The 27,084-nt window shown below is 42.7% G+C and overlaps 1 protein-coding gene across 1 annotated transcript; it reads left to right on the top strand.

The window, feature by feature from the left end:
• The first annotated feature begins 2,638 nt into the window (after window positions 1-2,638).
• Window positions 2,639-10,101, top strand: METTL7A (methyltransferase like 7A). The gene is made up of 2 exons (XM_032420368.1): window positions 2,639-3,606; window positions 9,572-10,101. The coding sequence occupies exons 1-2, from the start codon at window positions 3,106-3,108 to the stop codon at window positions 9,806-9,808; spliced, it is 738 nt and encodes a 245-aa protein (XP_032276259.1). The 5' UTR covers window positions 2,639-3,105; the 3' UTR covers window positions 9,809-10,101.
• Window positions 10,102-27,084: the final 16,983 nt, after the last annotated feature.

Below are 27,084 nucleotides of genomic sequence, written 5' to 3'. Positions count from 1 at the left end.
ACGGAAAAAATATTAACATTTATGCTATATACCCTACGCTTATAAAGTGCTTTCTGTCAATTATATCTCAATAAAACTAGAAAAGAATTAACTTTGTCCTTTACCTCATATACCATATTTAAAAAAGAAAAAAAAATCTTTAATTGAATCATAGACCTAACCTAAATATAAAATCTAAAACTATAAAACATGTAGAGAGAAAATATAAGAGAAACTCTTTACAACCATAGAAGAGGCAATGGTTTTTAGGGGAAAAAAATCATGGGCCATAAGAAGAAAATGTACAAATTGGACTTTATCAAAATAAAAGGCACAGCTAAGAAAATGACAACATGGATGGACCTTGATGGCATTTTTTTTTTTTTAGATCGATTGGTTGATTTTTAAAGACTTATTTATTTATTTTACAGAGAAAGAGAGAGAGAGTGGGAGAGGGGCAGATGGAGATGAGAGAGAGAATCCCAGCAGATGCCCCGCTGAGAGCAGAGCCCGACTCGGGTGGTTTGATCCCATGACCCCAACATCATGACCTGAGCTGAAACCAAGAGTCAGACGGATGCTCAACTAACCGAGCCACCCAGGCACCTCTTAGTGGCATTATTCTAGGTGAAATAAGTCAGAGAAAGACAAATACCGTACGTTTTCACTTACATGTGTAACCAAAAAAAAAAAAAAAAAAAGAGAGAGAAAGAAAGAAAAAAAAAACAACCCACAAAAAAGAAAAAAACAACAAATTCATAGATGAACGGATTGGTGGTTGCCAGAGGCAAGGAGAGCAGAGGAGAGGGGACAAGATGGGGACACTGCTAAGAGAATAAAAAGACAAGCCACAGACTAGGAAAAAAACCAAACATTTGATAAATGACTTATACTGAGAATATACAAAGAATCTTCAATAAGAAAACAACCCAATTTAAAAATGGTCAAAATATTTGAACAGACACCTTACCAAATAATACACACAAATGGCAAATAAGCCCATTAAAAGATGCTCAACATCATTAATCATCAGGGAAATGCAAATTAAAAGTACAATGAGAGACCACTACATACCTTTTAAAATGGCTAAAATTTACAAAGACAACCATACCAAGTATTGGTGAGGATGTGAAGCAGCTAAATCTCTCCTACACTTACAGTGGGAATATAAAATGGTATACCTGCTTTAGAAAACAGTTTGGCAGTTTCTTAAAAAGTTAAATATTTGCCTACCATGTAACCCATACATTCTATTCATAAGAATTTATCCAAGAGAAATGAAAGCCCATGTCCACACAAAGACCTGTACACTGATGTTCACATTAGCTCAATCTGTAACAGCCAAAAAACAAAGAAACCACCCAAATGTCCAACAACAGGTGAATGGATAAACTGTTATCCATCCATACAATGGAATGCTACTTAATAATAAAATCAATGGATTCATGCAACAATGTTGCTGACCTTCAAAATAATTATGCTGAGTGAAAGAAGTCAGACAAAAATAGCACATAATGCCTGATTCCATTTACTTAAAATTCTAGGAAATGCGTATCAATCTCTAGTGACAGAAAACAGATCAGTACTTGCCTTGGGTTGGGGAGGGCAGGAGGAAAGGATTAAAAAGTGGCAAGGGGAAACTTTTGGGAGTGATGGATATGTTCATTACCTTGACTGAAATGATGGCATCACAGGTACGTACATATGTCAAAATTTATCAGACTGTACACTTTATTTTTTTTTAAGATTTTATTTATTTATTTGACAGAGTGAGAGAGCACAAGCAGGGGAAACAATAGAGGGAGAGAGAGAAGCAGGCTCCTCGCGAAGCAGGGACCCTGAAGTAGGGCTCGATCCCAAGACCCTGGGATCGTGACCCCAGCCGAAGACAGACGCCCAACCATCTGAGCCACCCAGGCACCCCCAGACTGTACACTTTAAATATGCAGTTTATTGTAGGTCAATTCCCCCTCAAAAAAGCTGTTAAAAATGGAAGAGATATAATATTTATAACATATGTATAGGATATAACAATAATGAAACAACAGAACACTCCCGTATCCATGACCCAGTTTAAAAAAGAAAATGTTACCAGGGCCACCTGGGGGGCTTAGTGGCTGAGGGTCTGACTTGATTTCAGCTCAGGTCATGACCTCAGGGTTGTGGGATCCAGCCCAGCCCAGGGCTCCCCACTCCAGGGAGTCTGCTTGAGATTTTCTCTCCCTCTGCCCCTCCCCCTGCTCGTGCTCTCTAAATAAATAAATAAAATCCCTTAAAAAGAAAAAGAAAAAAGCGAATGTTACTATTATTTTTTTAAATTTCTGTGTTCCCTGACCCACCCTAAAGCCAAGGCTTTTTTGTTAAAAACAGATGAATGCTTGAAACTATTTTTTGTGTACTTTAGGTTTTTATGTTCCCAAAGATGAATATTCTGGGGACGATTTTTATCTGAATTAGCTGAGTAATGTAGCAGTCCCGCACAATTTGAAGTTGAAACTTGCCCTTTAAAAAACAGGCTGGCCAAAACGGTGACTCAAAAATAACCCGGTTGAGTTAGGGAAGTCCGAGAGCCTCAGCCCAGAATGTGAAAGGGTTAAATTCTTACTGACTGTGGCCAGGCAAGCGTGTCTATTCACTTCCTCTTTTAAAAAACGGCGTCGGGGAAGGAGAGGGACCAAAGGGTAAGCAGGAAGGGGACACTTGGCAGCAGGCTTGTGGTACGGTTTTAGCAGGCTCCGACCACAGACTGTTTTCTTTGCAGAAATCTATGGAGGATCTGGAGAGGGTGGAAGTGCGCCGTGCATATAAAACTCCAGCTGGAAACTCACAGTAGTTCCCAAACAAACCCAGAGAAGGAGAAGCTGGAACTGCTGTGGAATAAGGGACTGTAATCAACTTTCCTTCTAAGGGAAGCCGGGAACCTTCTCCCATTGCTTCGTGAAAACTAAGCCGAATCTTTTGCCAAACGCCTATAAATGAGGCAAAATGGCCCATGATTTGACTTCAGCTGCATTTCTCTCCCAGCCAGTTCTCTCCTCTGCAGCTGATTGGCTCTGGAGTGTGGCCAGAACTCCACCTCCTGGAATAAAGGAGTCCAGGGCTAACTGGTCTATCTTTCTCTTCTGAATGATGGCGCTTACCGTCTCTATCCTCAGGCTGTTCGTCTGCATCCTGGCATTTCCCATGTTCCTGCTGAACTTTCTGGGCTTGTGGAACCAGATATGCAAAAAATGGTTCCCCTACTTCATGCTGAGGTGCTCCGTGATGTACAACCAGCAGATGGCAAGCAAGAAGCGGGAGCTCTTCAGCAACCTGCAGGACTTCGTGGGCCCCTCCGGGAAACTCTCCCTGCTGGAGATAGGCTGCGGCACCGGGGCCAACTTCAAGTTCTACCCACCCGGATGCAGCGTGACTTGCAGTGACCCCAACCCCAACTTTGACAAGTTCTTGATCAAGAGCATGGCGGAAAACCGACACCTGCAGTTCGAGCGCTTCGTGGTGGCTGCGGGGGAGAACATGCCTCAGGTGGCCGATGGCTCCATGGACGTGGTGGTCTGCACCCTGGTGCTGTGCTCCGTGGAGAGCCAGGAGCGCATCCTCCAGGAGGTGCGCAGAGTGCTGAGGCCGGTGAGTGAGGGGTTGTGAGGAGGGCGAGTTAGTGGTAACCACTGTCACCAAGGGCAGTTCTGTCAATTTCAGGTGTCTCAAACATTCAAACATAAAAAGTAAAACTACTAGAGAAGGCACTGTTGAATTTTTAAAAATCTTAGAGTCAGAAAGAAGCTATAATTGGGCGCCTGGGTGGCTCAGTCGTTAAGTGTCTGCCTTCGGCTCAGGTCATGATCCCAGGGTCCTGGGATCGAGCCCCACATCAGGCTCCCTGTTCAGTGGGAAGCTTGCTTCTCCCTCTCCCACTCCCCCTGCTTGTGTTCCCTCTCTCGCTGGGTCTCTGTCAAAAAAAAAAAAACTTTAAAAAAAAAAAAAAAAAAAGCTATAAAGGGAAAGACTGATTCTGAATACATAAAATTTAAAAACTTCCACAGAGAATAAAAAAAGTACTATAAACAAAGTACCAAAACATAGTAGTATTTGCCAGGGATGATAGACAAAAAGATTAATTTCTTTCATTTTAAGAGACATTACAAATCAAAAGAGATCAATAGGATTTTTTAAAAATAAGAAAAACACAAGAGAAAAATAGGCAAAGAGCAAGAACAGTAAAATATAAATAAAGATAACCAATTACAGGGGCACCTGGGTGGCTCAGTGGGTTAAGGGTGGGACTCTTGATTTCTGTTGGGGTCCTAATCTCAGGGTAGTGGGATCAAGCCCTGCCTCGGGCTGGAGCTGCGTATGGAGCCTGCTTGGGATTCTCTCCCTCCCTCTCTCTCTGCCCCTCCCCCACTTCCTCCCTCCCCCCTCTTAAAAAAAAAGGCAATTATATGATGAAAATGCTCAACCTTACACACAAAGAAACTAAAGCAAGATACCATTTTTACCTATTATACTGTCAGAGGCTTTTAAGGTCAGTATGGTATTGGGATTTGTTTGGGAGGCAGGAAACCCCCATAACATTGGAGGAAGTGCCCTCTTTGGAGGGTAATTTGATAATATTCAAAACTTAAAGTGCACATAGTCTTTTATCCAGTAGTAATTTATCCTATAGCTATACTGCACAAATATGCAAAAACTTGTCTATATGCAAAGACTTTCATTGGAGTATTTGTAATAGCATAAATTGGAATTATCCTAAATGTTCATCAATAGGAGGCTGTTCAGGATGCCTGGGTGGCTCAGTCCGTTAAGCCTCTGCCTTCGGCTCAGGTCATGATCCCAGGGTCCTGGGATCGAGTCCTACATCAGGCTCCCTGCTCAGCAAGGAGCCTGCTTCTCCCTCTGCCTGCAGCTCCCCCTGCTTGTGCTTGCACGCTCTCTCTCTCTGACAAATAAATAAAATCTTAAAAAAAAAAAAAATAGGCTGTTCAAGTAAATTGTCTGTCACATAGTATAAAAGAATTCTGTGCATCTGTTAAAAAGAACAAGGAAGAGTTATGTTAATATGAAAAAATCCCCAAGAGATAATGTTAAATGAAAAAAAGCAATCAAAGCATAGACTATTATGTAGAGTATAAGCCCACTGTGCAAAGGCTTACATACATACACACACACACATACATATACATATGTGTATATGTTAATGGGAATGATAGACAAGAAACTTTTTAAAACATTTTTATTTATTTGTCAGAGAGACAGCACAAGCAGAGGGAACAGCAGAGGGAGAGGGAGAAGCAGGCTCCTCACTCAGCAAGGAGCCTGATTTGGGGCTCAATCCTAGGACCCTGGGATCATGACCTGAGCTGAAGGCAGACGCTCAATGACTGAGCCACCCAGGCATCCAAAGAAACTTTTTTTTTTAAGATTTATCCACCTATTTTTGGGAGCAAGCACACGGGGGAGGGGCAGAGGGAGAGAGAGAATCTCAAGCGGACTCCATGCTGAGCATGGAGATGGACATGCGGCTGGATCCCACGAACTTGAGATCATGACCTGAGCTGAAATCAAGAGTCAGATGCTTAACCAACTGAGCCACCCAGGTGTCCTGAAATGTTCTGATTCTTATTTCCAAATGCTGGGTTCTTGTGTCCTAAGACTGGGCAGTAAATGGGCAAGGCTAGTAAGTGTTTTGCTTACAGTGTTACCCCTACAAAGCAAGTTAATGATTACCTGCATTTTCTAGCACTCTTAATGAGATCGCATTCTTGGTAGTCTTCCTTAGCTCCTGTGAAGCACCCACTCTCTGCTAAATATAACCAGGAGCTTTATTACAGTGTCATTTAACCCTCACAATAGTCCTTTATAGCAGATACTGTCTTCATGGTGTGTTAAGGAAACAGAGGTTAAGAAACTTACCCAAAGTTACATAGATAGTAGGTCTGACTTTCTTTAATGCAAATATTTTTTTTTTTAAGATTTTATTTATTTAGGGGTGCCTGGGTGGCTCAGTCGTTAAGCATCTGCCTTCGGCTCAGGTCATGGTCCCAGGGTCCTGGGATCGAGCCCCACATCAGGCGCCCTGCTCCGCGGGAAGCCTGCTTCTCCCTCTCCCACTCCCCCTGCTTGTGTTCCCTCTCTCGCCGTGTCTCTCTCTGTGTCAAATAAATAAATAAATAAAATCTTTATTAAAAAAAAGATTTTATTTATTTATTCATTAGAGACAGAGAGAGAGAGAGGCAGAGGCAGAAGGAAAAGCAGGCTCCCTGCTCAGCGGGGACTCGATCCCAGAACCTGGGGATCATGACCTGAGCTGAAGGCAGACGCTTAACCTTCTGAGCCACCCAGGCATCCCTAATGCAAATATTCTTACTGCTGCATCACAGAGCTTGTCATTAGGGCCTTTTTATCTCTCTGACTACAACATTTCTACCACTTTTGCTGGCTGTTCTTCCTCTGCCCATCTCTAAACACTGGAGTTTCTTTTTTGGCTCTCATTTCACTTAAATACAGCCCCAAGACAATCTCATGGACAGCCCCCCCGCCCCCACCAAAGTTTTCAACTACCATGCATACACGGATATTTTCCAAATGTAAATATCTAGCCCAGATCTTTCTCTAACCCTAAACCTACATCTCCATCTCTGTATTCAACAGTCACCTAAACGGGTGACAGGCTTCTCTAGCTTAACCTGTGTTACCCCAAGGGCAACATCGGCCTCCCCAGGCCTGGGCCTCCTCCTGTTCTCATCTATGGAAATTTTTTTTTTAACCCACTCAGGAAATTCCAGGTTTTCCATTCCCAAACACAGGCCTTATACCTAGCCATAGAACTGGGGAAGCTACCACCTCTCAGCTCTCTGGCTGGGACAGGCAAGACTAGAGTAGCCAGAGGAGGCTAAGAAGAGTGTGACCATCACCATGGGCTTTGGAGGGGATTTGGAGGTCCCTTTCCTCTACTCCCCACAGAGGTAGAAGGGGAGAAGACTTCCAAAGTCCTTCTGATAATGTATAACCTCTACTGTGTCTACACTTCACCCACATTTATAGGACTGCCCTAGATGAAAGCAGCAGTTGCTAATTCCTACAGGACAGTGATTAACACATCACATCCACTGAATAAAATCCCTAACGACACAGTGGTACCATGACTTCAGTAATGCTTTTAGATGCTTCAGTATTTTAATTCATCATAGCATTTACATCCTTGTGACAATGGTACAAAAGTGTAAGACATGATTGTTTAGTCTCAGGCAGTGCTGGGTGTGGATTCAGACTCTCCCACAGGTTTGCAAAGCAGAGCCCAAGAACAATGTTCAGATGAGGTTAAAAAAAAAAAAAAAGTTTTTAAAAAGAAGAAGTTAAAAAAAATTGTAATTAAAAGGCAAACAACGGGGCACCTGGGTGGCTCAGTCGTTAAGCATCTGCCTTCAGTTCAGATCATGATCCCAGAGTCCTAGGATTGAGCCCCACATCGGGCTCCCTGCTCAGGTGGGAGTCTGCTTCTCCCTCTCCCACTCCCCCTGCTTGTGTTCCCTCTCTCGCTGTGTCTGTCAAATAAATAAATAAAATCTTTTAAAAAAAAAAAAAAAGGCAAACAACTTGGGTGCCTGCCTGGCTCAGTCAGTAGAGCATGTGACTTTTTTTCTTTTTTTTTTTTAAGATTTTATCTACTTATTTGAGAGAGAGAGAGAGCAAGCACTAGCAGAGGAGGGGCAAGGGAGAAGCAGACTCCCAGCTGAGCAGGGAGCCCAACATGGGGCTCGATCCCAGAACCCCGGGATCATGACCTGAGCCGAAGGCAGACACTTAACAGACTGAGCCACCCAGGCATCCTGAGCATGTGACCTTTGATCTCAAGGTTGTGAGTTCAAGCCCCATGTTGGATATAGAGATTCCTTAAAAATAAAATCTTAAAAAAAAAAAAAAAGTAAACAACAAACTGGGGGGAAACATTTGTAGTATACTAAATGCTCTCACTAAGCAGTAAGAAAAACCCAACACCCGATTAGAAAACTGATAAAGGACATCAACAGACAAAGCAGAAGAGAAGTCCAAATCACTAATAAGGCTTAGCAAAAAATGTTATATATATTAAGAAATTAAAGATATGCATATTATTGAAAATGAAATACCATTTCACCCATCAAATTGGCAGGATACAGAGGAAAAAGGATTGATGAGAGTCTTTTGGAAATGGGCACTCACACCATTGCTGGTATGAATGTAAACTTGCAGTGACTCTTCCAAGGGGCAATTGGACAACCTGTACCAACAGCTTTAAGAAGGCACAGACTTGGGCGCCTGGGTGCTCAGTCGGTTAAGCATCTGCCTTTGGCTCAGGTCATGATCCCAGGGTCCTGGGATCCAGGCCTGCCCGTCTTGTTGGGCTCCCTGCTCAGTGGGGAGTCTGCTTCTCCCTCTGACCCTCCCCCCTCTCGTGCTCTCTCTCAAATAAAAATCTTTAAAAAATAAGAAATAAATAAAATCTTTAAGGCGGCACAGGCTTTTGACTCAGTAGTTCTTTTTTTTTTTTTTTTTTTTAGATTTTATTTATTTATTTGACAGAGGAGACACAGCGAGAGAGGGAACACAAGCAGGGGAGTGGGAGAGGGAGAAGCAGGCTTCCCGCCAAGCAGGGAGCCCGACGCGGGGCTCGATCCCAGGACCCTGGGATCATGACCTGAGCCGAAGGCAGACGCTTAACAACTGAGCCACCCAGGCGCCCCTCAGCAGTTCCACTTTTTAGCAAGTTATTTATTTGGAAATAATTAGAGATGGGCACAAAGATGTATGGATAAGGATATTCACTGTAATAGTATTTATAATAATGAAAAATTGGAAATAACTTCAATGAGAATGATTAAGAGATGACACCTTCAGTGGTGTGAAATATTATGTAAAGAGCTTTTAAACGTTTTAGAATATTCGAATACATAAAATAAAGCAGATTATAAAACAGAAGGTACATTCTAGTCCTAGTTTTAGGGAAAAGATACATATTCATATGATGTACACACAAAATCTTAACAGTAGTTATCTTGAGATGATAGAATAGTGCTTGTTTTTCTGTTTAAACTTTTCTACATTTCCTAAGGTCAACATATGGGCGAGGCAGTATTACCAGCCTCTGGAGCTAGACCGTCCAGGGTCAAACCAAACCTAATCTGACATTTAATAGGCTGTGTGACCTTGGGCAAGTTGCTCATTTTCTGTGTGACTCATTCTCCTCATCTGTAAAAATAGGAATAATACTTACCAAATAAGTTTATCATAAGGATTAAGCAAGTTGATAGATGATAGGCATTAAGGATAGTACCTTGCATTCAGGAACTGCTGCAAGTTTTAACTATCATGACATACTACTTTTATGATCAGAAAATACGTGCTAAGTGCATTAGATTGGCAGCTGTGGATAAAATTTGATAGAAGGTGAGACTATTGGCCAAAACGACGTATTAGTAAGTGCTGATTTATCCATGCCTTCTCATGAAGTTAGCCTTTAGGGCCACTGAAATCGAAGCTTCAATCATCTTCTACACCTGTTCTTCCAAAACTAAAATCCTGGTATTTTTTTTTCTTTTTTTTTCTTTCTCAGGGAGGGGCTTTCTACTTCCTGGAGCATGTAGCAGCGGAGAGCTCAACTTGGAATTACTTCTGGCAACAAATCCTGCATCCTTCCTGGTACCTGCTGTTTGACAGGTGCCACCTGACCAGAGAGAGCTGGAAGGCGCTGGAGCAGGCAGCCTTCTCCGAGCTCAAGCTGCAGCACTTCCAGGCGCCGCTGTCCTGGAAGCTGATATGCCCCCACATCTGTGGCTACGCTGTGAAGTAGCCCCAGTGGGGAGTAGAGAGCTGAACGGCTCATGGCTTCAGGCTACACTTTTACGCTTAAAATACTAATTAGAAGAAAGGAAACATTTTTTTTTTTTAAAGTAAAGTTGCATTTCATCCCTAAGAATTTATGTTACAACTTCTTTAGCCATTTTCTGTTGTCTCCCAGAGGATCAAAACCAAACCAAAGCGAAACAGGGTTCTCCCTTAAAAGGAAATGCTGGGGGGCACCTGGGGGGCTCAATTGGTTAAGTGACTGCCTTCAGCTCAGATCATGATCCCAGGGTCCTGGGATCAAGCCCCACATCAGGCTCCTTGCTCAGCGGGGAGCCTGCTTCTCCCTCTCCCTCTATCTGCTACTCCACCTGCTTACACTCTCTCTGTCAAATAAATAAATAAAAATTCTTTAAAAAAAAAAAAAAAGGAAATGCTGGGCTTTCATAATTGAAGTTTACCGTTATCCCCAAACTTCAGTTTATGCGATAACTTCAAAATCCTTCCAATTTATATTGTTACCTGGCAGATTTTCCTTTCACCCCCTTTGAGAGCTTGGTGGTAAGAGGCAGTGAAATCACTCAAAAGAGGACTTGAAAAGGGAACGTGACAAGATCTTAATACTTCACAAACTGAGCCAAGAAATACCAACTAGTTGAAAATCCAAATCTAAATAGCCCAGGTCTTTTTGAAAGAGAAATCTGAATCTATCTGTTGTTCCTAGTAACGGGGCTGGTTTTCAAAATTAATGGACTAGGAAGCCACAGCTAGCTCTGCCCAGCATTGTTGTTTTTACTCCCATGTTCCACCGACGTCTGCGTTCCTGCATTCCAGTCTTCAACTCTTAAGATGAAGAGTGTACTTGACGTATAGCCAGAAAAACAGCTGAGGCACCTAAGTTTCTTGAATACATTTTCCTTATTACGTAGCAGATACTTTGCTGCATGTCTTAAACTGTAGGTAAGGAAAAGGCCCACTGTAATTAGGAAAACCTTGGATAAAATTAGGTACGCTTTCTAAGAGCCCCTAAAACCTAGGCAGTCTGGGAGTCTGTAAAGAAGTAGACACGTATTTGGGTGATTATTCTGACCAAATTTCCACTCCTGTCCCAAGATGATTTCTTTGTTCCTTGTCACCACGGAAACCTCTGAAAATCATAAGTGCTTTGAAAACAAGTGTTAGGTTGGTCAGTCAGAGGGATTAAGAATAGCATTTTCAGGGGCGCCTGGATGGCTCAGTTGGTTAAGCGTCTGCCTTCAGCTCAGGTGGTGATCCCAGGGTCCTGGGATCGAGCCCCACGTGGGGTTCCCTGCTCAGTGGGGAATCTGCTTCTCCCTCTCCCTCTGCCCTTCCACCCCGCTCATTCTCTCTCTCTCTCTCTCTCTAATAAATAAATAAAATCTTAAAAAAAAAAAAGAATAGCATTTTTGGCAATAGTTTGTGTGTATGTTAATAAATTTAGTATATTCTCTGTAAAGTATAATGACTTTACAAAGGGACTATTTTAAATATGAAATCAATCAAATTCACATAGATTTTAGGAATGGAAATAAAGGGTTTATATCTTTGCTGGCTTGGCTTCATTTTTTTAATGTCTCTGGGAAGGGAAAATTAAGCTATTTGCATATACAGATTTTTCCTTCTACTTCCAGGTAACTATAAACACAGCTAATGGATTTTAGAGAAAGCGATTTTGGAAGGATCAGAGTGAGCCTTGAAAAGTTCAAGTCCAGGGGCGCCTGGGTGGCTCAGTCAGTTGAGCGTCTGCCTTCGGCTCAGGTCCTGATCCCAGGGTCCTGGGATCGAGTCCCGCATCGGGCTCCGTGCTCAGCGGGAGCCTGCTTCTCCCCCTGCCTGCCACACCCTCTGCTTGTGCTTGCTCTCTCTCGTGCACTCTCTCTCTCTCTCTCTCTATGACAAATAAAAAAAAAAAGAAAAGTTCAAGTCCAAAGACCCCCACTTTGTAAAATCCACAGAGTAGAAAGAAAGGACGCTTACTATTCTAACTCTCTTGAACATGAAGATAGTTATTGTTATGGTGAGCTTGGAATGCTCAGCTAAGGCCTCCTGAGCTCTACAACAGGAATCTCCTCCCTCTACAGTCTCCCCAAAGTAGGACCCTCCTTCACCACCCACCTCACTATTGGTTAGGTTAGTCTAGTGACTGAGAAATACGAAAAAACACGGGCTGACACGCTGAAATGTTACCAGCACGCTGGAAGATAAATAATGCCAAAGTACAAAGTACTAGACACATTCTTATCAATTCCTTCTTGTCTAAGTGGCGTGGCAAATATTATCCTCACATTCTGCACAAAACTAAGACACGGAGAAATAAATAAATGGAGTTTCTTACACTCCACAAGTTACTGAGCAGGTCTTAGAAGCCCCGATTCCCAAAACTACAAACCCGGTTTCGACAGCATCGCTGCCGTGTTACCTCCTCACTGCTTTCCTCCACAGGCCAGAAGACACACAGTTACGGTCATTCCAACAGCCCGTGGAAGTGACCTAAGCCCACGCAAAACGGAAACAAACAGGCAAAACATGTCCAGCGTGCTGGTTAGGATTTCTTTGATTCCAAGTGGCACAACTCTCAACCAAAAAAAAAGGCTTCAGTAGAAAAAGGACTTTAATGACTCAAGTTAGTGAAAAGACAGGGAGAGAAGGCCTCAGGCACAGCGTGAGCAGGGCTCAGCTGATATTCTCAGATGTCACATCTGCCCTTCTGTCCGCCCTAGCAGGTAAGAAGTCTGTGGAAGTAGTGCCAATCTTCATGCTTTCAGAGGTCAAGACCAGTTGAAGAGATCAAGTCTATTTTTGCAAAAACTCCAACCAAAGTTCTGGATTGAGTCTCAGTTGGCTCATACTGGCAGTACTAAGTCACAAGCCCATGCCTGAACTAATTACCATGTTTAGATCAGATGAATTATGCTGTCTGGCTCAAGTACAGGTCACAGTGCCTTATTCCTGGGGCTGAGCACACCCAGACCACATGCACTGAGCCAAGGAGGGTTGTATATCCTCCAAATGAAAATGGGGCCTGTGGACGCCTGGGTGGCTCAGTTGGTTAAGTGACTGCCTTCGGCTCTGGTCATGATCCTGGCTTCCCGGGATCGAGTCCCCCTCCAGTCTGCTTCTCCCTCTCCCGCTCCCCCCTCTTGTGCTATCTCTCTCTCTCATTCTCTCTCTCAAATAAATAAAATCTTTAAAGAAAAGAAAACGGGGCCTGTGACTGGGGAAAGCAGGAATGGATGCTGAGAAGGCACACCACAAATGCTCCTTAGAAGCACATCGCTGCATTTTGATCAGACACACCCTCTGCTTGCTTTCCTGTGGTAGATCACATAGTACCACGCAGGCTTCTCAGTAGGATAATTGTATAATAAAAGAAAAAATGACACTGGCTTTGGCATCAAAGTGACCTAAGTCAAGTCCTGGCTGTGTCATTTGTGTACTATGTGACCTTGGGCAAGTTATTTCTCTAGTGTCACCTTCCTCATCTGTCAATGAGGATAATATCCACCTAAAGGGTTATTGTGAGGAATTAATGAAGTGAAGTGCTTGGTACTTAATAAAAGTTGAACTTCATTCAAGAAATAGTTACTGAGTACTCTGTGCGGTGCTCAGCTTAGAGCCCTGAATCAGCTAGACTTGTTCCTTGCTATCATAGAGCCCACAGCTGGGATCTGACCCAGTCGGGGAGGAGGATCACAGGCTTCCTTGAGGAAGTGACATCCAACCTGAATTCCAGAGGATATTAGTATTTGGGCATAGGAGAACAGCTTGTACCATAGACAAATAAAAGGAGGAAACACAATCTGTTCCAGGAACTGAAGGCAGGTAGGGCCAGGCCCCAGAGCCCGAGGGGAGGATTGGGGATGACTACTATTTACATCAGCTTCTTCCTTATCTTGTTAAGCCCCTGGATCCATGAGCGAGGTACTTAATTTTAATGGCTACAAAACAAAACACCATTGAAATTGCTTATGTTTCTATTATAAAACATTCTGTTCCTAAGTTTTCTAATACTGTAATTGTTTCTTCTGAATTCCTACATACTTCAGACTTGAATAGCAAGTGAAGCAAACATTGTGTAATAGTTCTTTTTTACTCTTGACCCTTAACAGAAGACTTTCCCTTTGGTATTGCTTTAGAAAACCCAGAACTTAACACAACTGAAATTCAATTCTTGTTAATCTACCAAGGCAATTGAGAGTGGAATGAATCGCAGCCGCCTAATGTCAACAAAAGCAAAAAAGAAACCTGTCCAGTAAGCATCACTTTAATGATTTCAATACCTAAAACCAAAAGCATTCGGGCTACATTAAAGAATAATCAGAATTCCCTGACCCATGGAACCACCAGATTCAAGAACAGAGGTCATGTTAATTGAGGGCACAGGAAATGAACATAGAGTGGCCAATGTTCCCAATTTCCAGTTAACAAACATAAAACAAAAAAAAACATAGTAATTTGCCGACCAAGAAAGGTATTATTTTATTCCTAAAGGAAAGTATTTGGGAACCTGTAAAGAATTACATAGAAACAAGGAAAACTGTCATTCAGAATTTACCATTCTAAAAGTAAAAATCTCTCATGTCCAACAGCTTTAATTCAGGCTGTGTCCTTCTCAATCTTTTTTTTTTTTTTTTAAGATTTTATTTATTTGACAGAGAGAGAGACAGCGAGAGAGGGAACACAAGCAGGGGGAGTGGGAGAGGGAGAAGCAGGCTTCCCGTGGAGCAGGGAGCCCGATGCGGGGCTCGATCCCAGGACCCTAGGATCATGACCTGAGCTGAAGGCAACCGCTTAACTGACTGAGCCACCCAGGTGCCTCCTATCTGTTATTTTATCACATATAAAGCAACAATATCAGCTTCACAAGAACAAAGGATTTAGGATGTTGAATATTGGGTGTGTCCAAGTTCAATGTCCATATTACCCACTTTTTTTTTTTTAAGATTTTATTTATTTGTCAGAGAGAAAGCACAGCAGGGGGAGCAGCAGGCAGAGTGAGAGGGAGAAGGCGGCTCGCTGAGCAGGGAGCCCAATGTGGGGCTCGATCCCAGGACCCTGGGACCATGACCTGAGCCGAAGGCAGACACTTAACAACTGAGCCACCCAAGCGCTCCTCCTTCTCAATCTTTAAAATGTGTCTGACACTGATGTCAACCTCTTCCTTGGAATGACCCTTCTATTCCATGACTCTAATAGCTAACAATAGAAATGTCTATTTATTACGTGCCTTCTTTATGCCAGGCACCAACTTTTTACACAATTACTATTTTTTAAAGATTTTATTTTTTTGAGGGAGAGCAGAGCGAGAGAGAGCATGAGTAAGTGAAAGAGAGAGCACGAGCAGGGGGGAGGAGGCAGAGGGAGAGGGAGAAGCAGACTTCCTGCTGAGCAGGGAACCTGATGTGGGGCTCGATTCCAGGACCCTGAGATCATGACCCGAGCGGAAGGCAGATGCTTAACCTACTGAGCCACCCAGCGCCCCTAAACAATTATTTCATATAGTACTCATAACTCTACAAGGCAGGTAAATTACCTACAACTGACAAAGGAGAAAGCAGACCAGTGATGTTCTATCACTTGCTCAAAGCCACATGGTGAGTGGTCACACCAGTATGCCTACATAGCTTACCTGATTCCAAAGCCCAGGCCTCCCCACAATGTTACAGTGCTTCTTGAGGTCTTCTCGAACCCAAGAGCCTGTGGTGAATGGTCCCCCAAGACTCATTCAGTCTGTGTTCAATCCCTTGAGCCTTGCTTATACTCCTAGGTTGTGAGCCATCACCTATTTGAAAAAGATTCTTAAACCTCACACTTTTGCCATTCCTCTGATATTGAGAATTGAACATGTCAAAAACAAAATTCACTGGGTCCTTCCCTAAATAAGCAACACTTTCCAATTTCTTCAACACCTATAATTATTTCCCAAGGACCAGATAAAGAGATGCCCTTCTAGAAAGCATTTGCTGGCTGTTTCAAGAAGCTTCCTCCTAGAGCAATCTCTTCACATTCACTAATACCCACAGGTGTGATTTCACACCACCAATCTCTTCTTCCTTTCTTCTACATGCCAGACACAGTGCTTACTAGATAGCAGGTGCTCCAAAAGTATTTACCGATTAATTCCTCATCAAGTCCTGCCTCTTCTACACACCTCTCAGATGGTCCCTTCTACTGCATTTCCACAGCTGCCATCTTAGTCTGAGAACTAAGCCCTGGATGACCACACACATAGACTGAGTGTGGACAGCTGGAATGACAAACCGTTTACCTCTGAACTTGCTAGGAATTGCATGATTCAGGGATATGGCAGAAAAGTAGCTCTAAGGTGAGAGGAAGATACTACATCTGGATACGGTAGTCAAAAAACATGCCTTTTGCAATGGACTCAACCTTCTTTGCCTTCCTTCACCCAATTCGCCCCACTAACCTATGATGGAAAAACAGAAGCTCAGCAAATAACTTTCCTGGGGCACAAAGAAGCGGTTTCCTTGGAAGGCACAAATGTCTGATCCAAGTCACAATCTCTCATGCTAGAAAATGCTTCAAATGGGTCTCCAGACCTTTACCACCCATCTTCATGCCCATAATTTCCAGAACACTTTTGCATTCCTGCAACTCAAAATTATAAAGGAAGCTCCTCAGCAAGAAGCTGACTTGAGGTTTCTCAGCTTTGCATTTAGGAGTATCTGTCCATAGACATATCTCACCACTTCTCCTAGCTTTGTAGGCTGATGGGAAAAGCATGGGGTTTGGGGTCAGAACATTTGAATCCAAATCTCATCACTGCATCTTACTAATATTTTGTCCACTTAGTATAAGAAGATACCACCACCTACATCTCCTAGGATTCTTGTGAAGATGAAGGACATAAATGCAAAAGGTGCTTTGTAAACTATCAAATTGCTGGTCACGTGTGCTGGGGTTTCTTCACATGGTCCCTTACTTGGGTCAGGGCCCGGCCTCCATAAACATTTCTGACAAGAACAGAATGGAGTTTATCTTTCTATATAGGAAAAGATATTTTACTTCCATAAATGTGGTCCTGGAACTCCAACCAACTGGATTATTAGATACCATAATGTTTTCTGGAGACTCAGTACACTTTTTACGATTTTATTTATTTATTTATTTATTTATTTATTTATTTGAGAGAGAGAGCGAGCGAACTCGAGCACATTTGCGAGTACAAGCGGGAGGCGGGGGGGGGGGGGGGGGGCAGAGGGAGAGAGAAAATCTTAAGCAAACTTCCTGCTGAGTGCAGGGCCTGACTCAGGGCTCACTCAGGGCTTGAACCCATGACCCTGAGGTCATGCCCTGAGCCAAAACCAAGAGTTGGACACCTAACCAACTGTGCCACCCAGAAGCCCCTCTGGAGACTTGGTACACTTTTAAAGAAATCTCCCATTAAAAAAAACTTGGCATTGGGGGCTCCTGGGTGGCTCAGTTGGTTGGGCGTCTGCCTTCGGCTCAGGTCGTGATCTCAGGGTCCTGGGATTGAGCCCCGCATCGGGCTCTCTGCAACCTGCTTCTCCCTCTCCCTCTGCCTGCTTGCGCACGTGCGTCTGTCAAATAAATAAAATCTTTAAAAATTTTTTCAAAAAATAACTTGGCAAAGCTCTAATTTCTGCATCTGACAATAAAAAGTTTGGCACCTACATGAGATGCTGCAAAGAACTTCTATACAGAGTGCTAAAGATACAGACATCATTCCCCAAATCCCTTTAATCTTGGCTCACACTTTATCCGTCAGGCTAAGCAGGAAGTATTAGGACCATGAAAGCGGCAGCGCTCAGTTCAAGTTCTATCTCACCTCTCGGGTTATGGGAACAGATCATTTACTCTGATCCCAGAGGAAGAGTTTCTTTTTAATTTTATTGTCCATCAAAGTTTAGGAACAAAGAAATCTAAAAACCTTTTTTTTTTTAAAGCAAAAGCTGCAATATTAAAATATGTAATATTTATTTATAAATATAAATGTTGCCATATATCAAATTGCTTACCAATCCGTGCAACCTCATCTGCCCAAATGTTGAAAATGGGAGAAAACATTGGAGAAAGTGGACACAACTAATAAATCATTAACCTGTCAGCCCGCATTTTTGCTCTTGTGCTTTTATTTTCTTCCCTTCATATTCTGGGAAGGAGGCCTTCTGGGACCCCGAGTAAAATTTTATGAAGAAACATTTGCCTTTTGCTCACACAGCCAGGGCACATCCATACCTGGATGACAGATATGTCTGAAAGTGTGAGGATTAGGGGAAAATGGTGCCACCTGGTGTCAATTCTTAATTTTTATAGGGTCCTAGGAAACTTCTTGAGAATCTGATGAAAGGTCTACATCCTCTCCCTGGAAAAATGCTCCTACAAATAAACCTACCATTTCTAGAGGAAAACAGACATGCCAAGTGCCTGAGTATACGGTCATCATTTCCAAATTGCCACATATGAAAATTAAAACTCTGAAATCCTATTCTTGAAATAGCTTTTAGCCTTTTACCTCCCCCAGTAAATCTATTCTTCAGCTTAGAGACCTCTAATGCTGCCACCCTGCCTTGGGCTGTCTCTGGCTGCCAGCCAGCATGGCATCCCTTTTCTAACCAGACTGGACAAAAGCCAGCAGGCAAAAATCAGTCCATCCTCACGTTCCTACTCACGCCTCCTTTTCCTATTGCCATACAAACCTGCCAATTTCTGACTGCGGGGTCTCCTTTACCCCTAATCTGCTGCTGCTGCTTCTTTTTTTTTTTTTTATCTTAGTAAATGGCAAAACTATTTTTGTCCTCTCACTCAAGCTGGAAACCAGGACATCATCCTGGCTTTCTCTCTTCCTCGCCTCCCACAGCCAGTCAGACACTGTCCCTTCCTTTCTTCCAACACGGCTGCTCCTGACCAGAGCTGCAAGGCCTCCTTACTTGGATTAACTGACCTCAGCCTGACCCCTCCGATCTGTCCTCTGGGCTGCGCCCTGGAACCGAAATTTAAAAATCACTTCCTGCCTCAAATCCTTTGGTGGCTTCTCCAGTTTTCAGATGAAACCTCAAAATCCTTAGCCTAAAATGCAAGGCTCTTGTGATCTGGCCGCACTGGCCGTGTAGCTCCGTCCTCCTCAAGGCACTCCCATCCCCGGCTCTACACACTGCGCTGTCTGGGCTGTCTGCCCGGTGCCTTGAATACCCCTACCGTCTCCTCTCTTCATCTCAAATGTACTAGTTCTCTATAACATCCCGTAGGTCACTTTCTCCAAAAAGAATTTCCTTTTTTCTCCAGTTTGATTTTCAGGCCCTTCAGCCAAGCCCAGGCCTCCTCCTCAAACCTCCACAATGTGCTGCCATGTGGTGCTACTCATCTGTCTCCCCAGCCTGACTCGAAGCTTCTTGGGGACAGGGCACTGGTCTTAACTCAGCTTTGTATCCGCAGCACTCAATCTCTGGGAAACGCACAAACGATCCCAGCCATTTGCCGCCTCTGTGGCTGTTGGCAGGAGACAGTACGAAGCCTGAGTTAGACTTTTTAGGGCTGCTCAGAAATCTCGTCATTTACCCGCAGCTACCCTCACTTCCACACTTCTCTCAGCAGATGACTTCACTACTCACTTCACAGAAGGAAAAACAAAAAGAGAGCCATTGAATGGGTCTGGAAATTTAAGAACCTCGCAGATGCCCTCTCCTGACCAGAGCTGCAAGGCCAGCCCTAGCCTTTTGATTCATCTCTTTCAGGTCTTTTTTCTAACAAGTCATACTCCTTTTGCATCTTCACTCTTCCCTTGTGTTCAAATATCCTAAAATCCACACACCTTCCTCCAGTAAAAACAAAACACCAAAAAGCAAAAACAAAAACAACAAAACAAAACCCAAAACAAAAAACTTAGCTTTGCTTTCCCCTAAAATTACTATGCTCTTTTCCTCCCTTCACTGTCAAATCTTAAAAATATCAAATCCAGTTGTTTTTTTTTCCCCTACTTTCCACTTACTCCTCAATCCATTATCATTGGGTTTCCAGCCCTATCTGAAACTGTTCTCCACAAAGTCATTACTGCTTTCCAAATATAAAGGCTTCGTCCTCTGGATGAGCTCTGTAATATCCGATTCTGGCTTCCCTTCTTGAGATCTTCCTCCTTTCTCTTGTGAGTCTTCTTGACTCTCTGGCTGCTCCATCTCAAGCTCCTTTGCTACCCTCTACTTCCCCAGGATTCCATCTTTAGTCCTCTCCATTCCTACAGATTTCCCTTTGTGGAGTTCAACAGAGCTGTCATGTCAAATTCCCCATCACCACCCTCTCCTGGCCTTTGGGGCAGACTGGCTGAATAGAATGCCAGGTACATGTCAGCCATAATAGTTCTCTATTGCTGCCATAACGAATTACCACAAACTTAGTGGTTTAAAACAATACAAATGTATTATTATCTTACAGTTCTGGAGGACAAAAGTCCAAAATGGGTCTCACTGGGCTAAAATCAAGGTGTTGGCCGGGTTGCTTTTTCTGGAGACCCTAGGGAGAATTTGTTCTCTTGCCTTCTCTAGCTTCTAGAGGCCACACTGGTTCCTTGGCACATGGTCCCTTCCTCCATCTTCAAATCTCTCTCTGAAACTGACTTCCCAGTTTCACTTATAAGGGCCCTTGTGATTACATTGGCTCCACCCAGATAATCCAGAATAACCTCCCATCCCCAGGTCAGCTGGATAGCAACCTTCATTCCATCTGCAACCTTAATTTCCCTTTGCCATGTAACATAACACATCCAACAGGTTGTGGGGATTAGGATGTGGACATATCTGGGAGTGGGGAAGAGGAAGCATTATTCTGTCTACCATCTCAGCTAGACTGGACAAGAAAGAAAAGTATGTAAATGATAGCAGGAACTTGAATGAGGTGCCAGATTGGACTAACATAGAGCCAAGGTGAGAACAGTATGGAATGGCAAAATAGTTGTGGGAAGAATTGAATGAGGGATACAAAGGGACAAACTGCTGTACACTCTAGGTTTCAAGAAGAAAATTAGGCTGCATTTTATAGGACAATTCATGTTTGTCCCTGACAAATCTCCCCATGCTAAAATGATCATTTCTATTTCTGGAGCCTTCCCATATTAATCCCTTAACTTGGAATCCTTTGATGAGTCTGAGGATATCTTCCAACCTTCCCCAAAATTCTTCAGGAACCTTAAAATTATGAAACCTAACAAATAATTTTTAATATGCAAAAATGGCCTTAAACATTTGAAAATATGTTTGAGCTCACTCACAATACATGAAATGCTAATTAAAACTACTGTTAGATACCATTTCTCACATAATCGGATCTGCAAAGACTTCAAAAAGTCTGACAACACATTCAGGTGAGCAGGCCATGGAGAGACAGACATTTCCATATATTGCTGATGGGAAGGCAAACTTGTACAACTCTTGTGGAATTTGGCAATATCTAACAAAAGTATACCTGCATTTACCTTTTGGCTCAGCAATCCTAACTCTAGAAATTCATCCTGAAGATACATTTCCAACAACACGAAAATATAGATGCACAAGATAATTCATTATAGCATTGCCTGTACATATGAGTGCTTGAATAAACTATGGCTTCTGCACAGAGGAGTACTACATACCTGCAAAGCAGGATGACACAGAGCTCTATGAAGTGATAAGGTGTGATTTCAAGGAGATATTGTCAAGTAAACAAGAGCTATGTTAGGTAAAACTATCTATAGTGTGGTACCTTCTCCATTAAAAAAGAAAGATAAATAAGAAAATACATATGTACATATTTATTTTTGCAAAAAGAAACTTCAGAAGAATAAACCAGACACTAGGGAGATTGGTTATCTATATAGTGGGTGGGTGGGAAGAGAGTAGAAATAAAGGGGAGAGAGAAGTGATATTTTTTAATGTATACTTTTAGTTTTGATTTTTGGAACCATGTTAATGTCTTACATAAAATACACAAAAGAATGTCTTATGTAAAATAAAATGAAAAATGAGGGGGACCCTAAGATGGAAAAATAAAAAACATCTAATTGTATTCCAAATGAAGACTAACCACATTGATGCAGGAGAGAAAAAAAAAAAATCAACCCAAATAGACTTTTTTCCAAGTAACTTTTAAAAAAAATAACAACTTTATTAACATATAATTCACATATCATAAAATTTAAAGTATACAATTAAGTGGGGTTTTAAAAGATTTTTAAATTTATTTGAGAGAGAGAGAGAGCATGAGCAGTGGGAGGGCAGAGGGAGAGAATCCTCAAGCAGACCCCCCGCTGAGTGCAGAGCCCAACGCAGGGCTCGATCCCAGGACTCTGAGATCATGACCTGAGCTGAAGGCAGACACTTAACCAACTGAGCCACCCAGGCACCCCTAGTGGTTTTTATTATATTCAGAGTTGTGCAACCATCATCACAATCTATTTATTTATTTATTTTTAAAGCTTTTATTTATTTGACAGAGAGAGAGAGAGCACAAGCAGGGGGAGCGGCAGGCAGAGGGAGAGGGAGAAGCAGGCTCCCTGCCGAGCAGGGAGTCCAACGTAGGACTCGATCCCAGGACCCCAGGATCATGACCTGAGCCAGAGGCAGACACTTAGCTGACTGAGCCACCCAGGTGCCCCCATCACAATCTATTTAAAATTATTTTCATTAACCCCTGCAAAGACTCTGTGACCATGAGCAGTCACTCCCTATTTCCCCCCCACTGTCTCAGAGCTGTAGGCAACCACTAATCTATTTTCTTTCTCTATAGATTTGCCTATTCTGGACATTTCATATAAATGGATTCACACATTATATGGTCTTCTGTGACAGGCTTCTTTCACTTAGCATGTTTTCAAGATTCATCTATCATTTAGCACATACCAGTACTTCATTTCTTTTTATGCCCAAATAATATTCCATTGTATGGCTATATCACATTTTACTTCTCCATCAAATGATGGATATTTAGGTTGTTTCCATTTATTGGCTATTGAGAATAATGATGCTATGGATATCTACACACAGTTTTTGTATAGAAATATGTTTTCATTCCAAGTGATTTTTGAAGATAGTATTTTGACTATTTTCCCTCTGACAAAAAAGAACTATAAAAAATATTTAATGGGCTTGTTTTTCACAGAAGTATGGGTCAGAAATTCTGAAATGAACTTTTGTGTACTCTAGAATTAAGCAAATAAGTAAATATCCTGAAGATAGTGGGTGCCAGGTCTCTCAGAGAGAAAGGAATCACAAATATGAAAAGGGGAAGACTAGAATGAACCTTGTGGAATTGGGTTGAACTTGGAGATGTTACTACCCACTCATGATTTTAATATAGATAGATACATAGGAATAGAAATAGACATAGATATAAATCCTAATTCTGTCTGCTGAGAGGGCCTAGAAATAATGACACTCCAGTAACAATGAACACCTCTAATGCCCAGAACTTGGTTTCTAAATACCATTCTCCACTAAAATGAATCAGGGCTCCATAAAAAAATGGCTGATTTCAGGGCTGGGGCAGAAAAAGTACAAGTTTAGCCTGAAACATCTTGTTATGCCAGAATATAAAGAAGAATGTTTGAAGAAAGATGGGGTCATGTCAATAGGACATAGAAGCCAGCTTAAAGGGGCTACCACTAGCCAAATCTGGGACAATCTGACTATCAAAATAAATAATGATAGCAATGGATTATAAGCCACTGAAACAGAAATTCATGAGTCCAAAATGATATAAATGAATAATTATATAGGAAAGAAGAAAAAAAAATAAATGTGGGGGAGGGAGGAGCCCCTGGGTGCTCGATCAGTTAAGCATCTTTTTTTTTTTAAGATTTTATTTATTTATTTGACAGAGAGAGACACAGCGAGAGAGGGAACACAAGCAGGGGGAGCAGGAGAGGGAGAAGCAGGCTTCCCACTGAGCAGGGAGCCCGATGCGGGGCTCGATCCCAGAACCCTGGGATCATGACCTAAGCCAAAGGCAGATGCTTAACGACTGAGTCACCCAGGCGCCCCAGCATCTGACTCTTGATTTCAGCTCAGATCATGGTTTCAGGGTTGTGGAATTGAGCTCAGTGGGGAGTCTGCTTGGGATTCTCTCTCTCCCTCTGCTCCCCACCCCCTCAGCATGTGCACATATGCATGTGCTCTCTCTAATAAATAAATCTTTTTTAAAAATTTAAAAAAATAAAATAGGAAAGAAGGGGAAGCAATTCTTTATATTAGAATGCCAACTGAAAACTATAAACTATAAAAAGAATGATAGATTTAGAAAATGACCATCTGGCAAACATAATATTAATTGATTCAGGCAAGGATCATCAATGGATGCTGAAATTAATGGGTAAAAGTCTGATAAATAACAGTATATTTATATAATACTAAAGTATCTCCTCACAAAATACTTATTTAGTACAAAGGGAAAAAATGGTAACTTTACAGCAGAGAAATTGGCAGACACCACCTTAATCCAAGTGAAAAAATTGTGGTGTGCCAGAGTCAACTCACACCAACTCAGGAGTGGCACATCTCTTCCCAATTTTGTTTAGTGATGACATAACAGTAGCCTGAAATTGGCCACTGTGGGAGTATTTACACCATGTAAATTGGCAAATATTACAAATCAGGGCTTTTTTTCCCTCTGGGTAACCAGTTGTTAGACACTTAGCGGAATAATAGTGGATCAAAATTACTACCACCAGACAAACTAACTTATGTGCCTCTGATACTGCACACCAAGGACACGGGATCACTTTTGTGGTATTCTGCCAAAAATCTGTAACTTCAACCTAACGATGAGAAAGTATCAGAAAAAACTAAATTGAGAAACATCCTACAAAATAACTGGACTGCATTACCAAAATATCAGGGTCATGAGACAAAAGAAGATTGTGAGGATGAGCTTTATATGTCAACTTGACTGGGCTAAGGGATGCCTGGTAAAACATTATTTCTGGGTGTGTCTGTGGGGTGTTTCCAGCAGAGATTAGCACTTGAATTGGTAGACTGAATAAAGATCACCCTCACCAATGCAGCTGAGCATCATCAAATCAACTGAGGGCCTGAACAGAACAAAAAGGCAGAGGAAGGGTGAATTTGCTCCCTGCCTAAGCTGGGACATCCATCTTCTGACCTCAGACATCAATGCTCCTGGTTCTCAGGCCTTCAGACTTGGACAGGGACTTACACCATTGCCAGCTTGCAGATGGCAGATCATGAGACTTCTCAGCCCCCGCAATCACGAGCCAATTCCTACAATAAATCTCCTCATCTATATGTATATATACATGAATATAGGCATATGGAGATATGCAAGCTCATACATATATACGTGTGTATATATGTATGTGTGTTTATATGTATGCATATATATCTCCTATTGGTTCTGTTTGTCTAGAGAATCTTGACTAATATGACGACTAAGGAAATGTTCCAAGTTAGAGGAGAATAGAGACTTGACAACCAAACGCAGTATGCATTCCTGATTGAATCTTAAACTAGGAAAAAAATTGTCATTAAGGTCATCATTGGGAACTAATCTGGTGAAATACGAATAAAACCTTTCGATTATAGTATTACAGCATACTAATATTCCGATTCTGACCATGGTACTATGCCTACAGAAGTTTTTAGGGGTTAGGACGCCTCAGTACGCAACTTGCTCTCAGATGGTTCTCGGGAAGAAAGAGAAATTTTTCTTGAGAAAAAATGATAAAGCAAATGTGGCTAAATGTTAGCAAAAGGGAATCTGGGTGTCGGACATGCAATTCTGTGCAGTATTCTGGGAAATTCTCCGCAAATTTGAAATTATTTAAAATATTAGCGTTATAAGGAAAAAACCGTGAACGCTACCTGGTCTTCTGCGCTCATCTTTGTGGCTGCGGTCAGAAAGAGGCGGTGAGCCAGGACGTCTCCGAGGCCTCACGCGCCGGAAGGCTGCGGGGTGCAACAGAAGCGAAAGCAGCGTCCACCACCAAGCCGCCCCGAGAGCCACATGACTCCCCACACGCTCCCCGCACAGGCGCAGAGCAGCGGCTCACTCAGCACCTTCCCGCGCCCGCCCACCTGCCCGGCCCTCCGATTGGCCGCGGGCCTAGTGACATCACGTCCTTCGCAGCTGGGCGCTCGTGCAGCTCGAGGCTCTGCAATGGTTGCAGGTGTGAGGGCCTCGCCTCCAGGTGACCCCGGACAGGCCCGTGGCACCTGGACCCAGGATCTGGGCCACAGTGGGTGCCCCTCTAGCAAGTGCATATTCTTTAAAGACAAGAATCTTGGCCTCAGACAGCTAAAAATGCCTGCTGCCACCCAAGCCCAGTGTTGTACAGTGGGCCCACTTTCCTCTGGATTTGGGGTCCTGGAATCAGGTAGTGGGACTCACAGCCATAGAGGGGAGTTGGGAGCTCCCTGTGAAGGCAGAGTAAAAGTAAAAGCATCTTCTTCAAAGCCTTAATGTTTCCTTAATGTCTTTGGAAACCTAGTGTTTGTGGTCCAGGTGCTGTTACTTGTGACTTTCCAAGCAGGGGATGTGGAAACCTTGGCCAATACCAGATGGCCACGCCCCCCCCCCGGGCGTTTGGGGAGGGTTGTTTCTGGGCTTTCCCATTGTCAATTAGTAGGAAATTGCACATAAATGTGTCCCGGCCTTACAAACCCTCTTCTGATCTACAGCTTCCTGCTGAAGGAACACCAGGAGACAGACAGCAGGTGGTGGGGTACGCCACAGGTATGGTGCTTCTGCCACTTACCAGGTTACATTTTCTGATGAAAGCTGATTCATAGGATGAAGTCACCGTATTAGGTGAAAATGGTGGGTTGCATGGATAACGGACTGAGGTGCTTGCTAAACTGTGGTGACTGTGATTATAGTTGCTCTTGCGAGTTTCCTCATTCCTGTGTAGACAAGGAAGATTATTTCCATTGTCTAGCATAGCACCTGTCACGTGGTGGGTGCTCGATAAATATCTCAATGACTTTATAACGCCCTGCACATTCTGAAGAATTGCAGTGATCATTCTCCCATCCCTGTAAATTTGGAGGTAATTTTGCCTATGTTGGCACTGCCATCATTCTTTAAAATGATATTTTGTAAAAGTATTCTCTTACTGTTTGTGGAAGAAGTTCTGAGGTTCCCAATGACCTCAAATGCTTAGCAGTGAAAGGAGACTGAAAAACCCAATTATGATGTCTTTTACTCTGTATTCATGGAATCTGATTATCATCACCTCTCTTTACTTTTACCCTTTACCCCAAACAAAACGAAAGGATTCCATAATGAAAAGGGTGAAGGAAA

This window comes from Phoca vitulina, unplaced genomic scaffold (genome assembly GCF_004348235.1).
Source record: "Phoca vitulina isolate PV1807 unplaced genomic scaffold, GSC_HSeal_1.0 scaffold23, whole genome shotgun sequence".
NCBI classification, from domain to species: domain Eukaryota; kingdom Metazoa; phylum Chordata; class Mammalia; order Carnivora; family Phocidae; genus Phoca; species Phoca vitulina.
The sequence above is the reverse complement of the archived record's forward strand: the minus strand, read 5'-3'. Positions and strand labels throughout refer to the sequence as shown.

Excerpts from the sequence above, each read along its gene's own strand:
- METTL7A (XM_032420368.1), top strand. The coding sequence starts at position 3,106 with ATGATGGCGCTTACCGTCTCTATCCTCAGGCTGTTCGTCTGCATCCTG. Across the intron at positions 3,607-9,571 it reads TGCGCAGAGTGCTGAGGCCG|GGAGGGGCTTTCTACTTCCT; the intron begins GTGAGTGAGGGG and ends TTTCTTTCTCAG.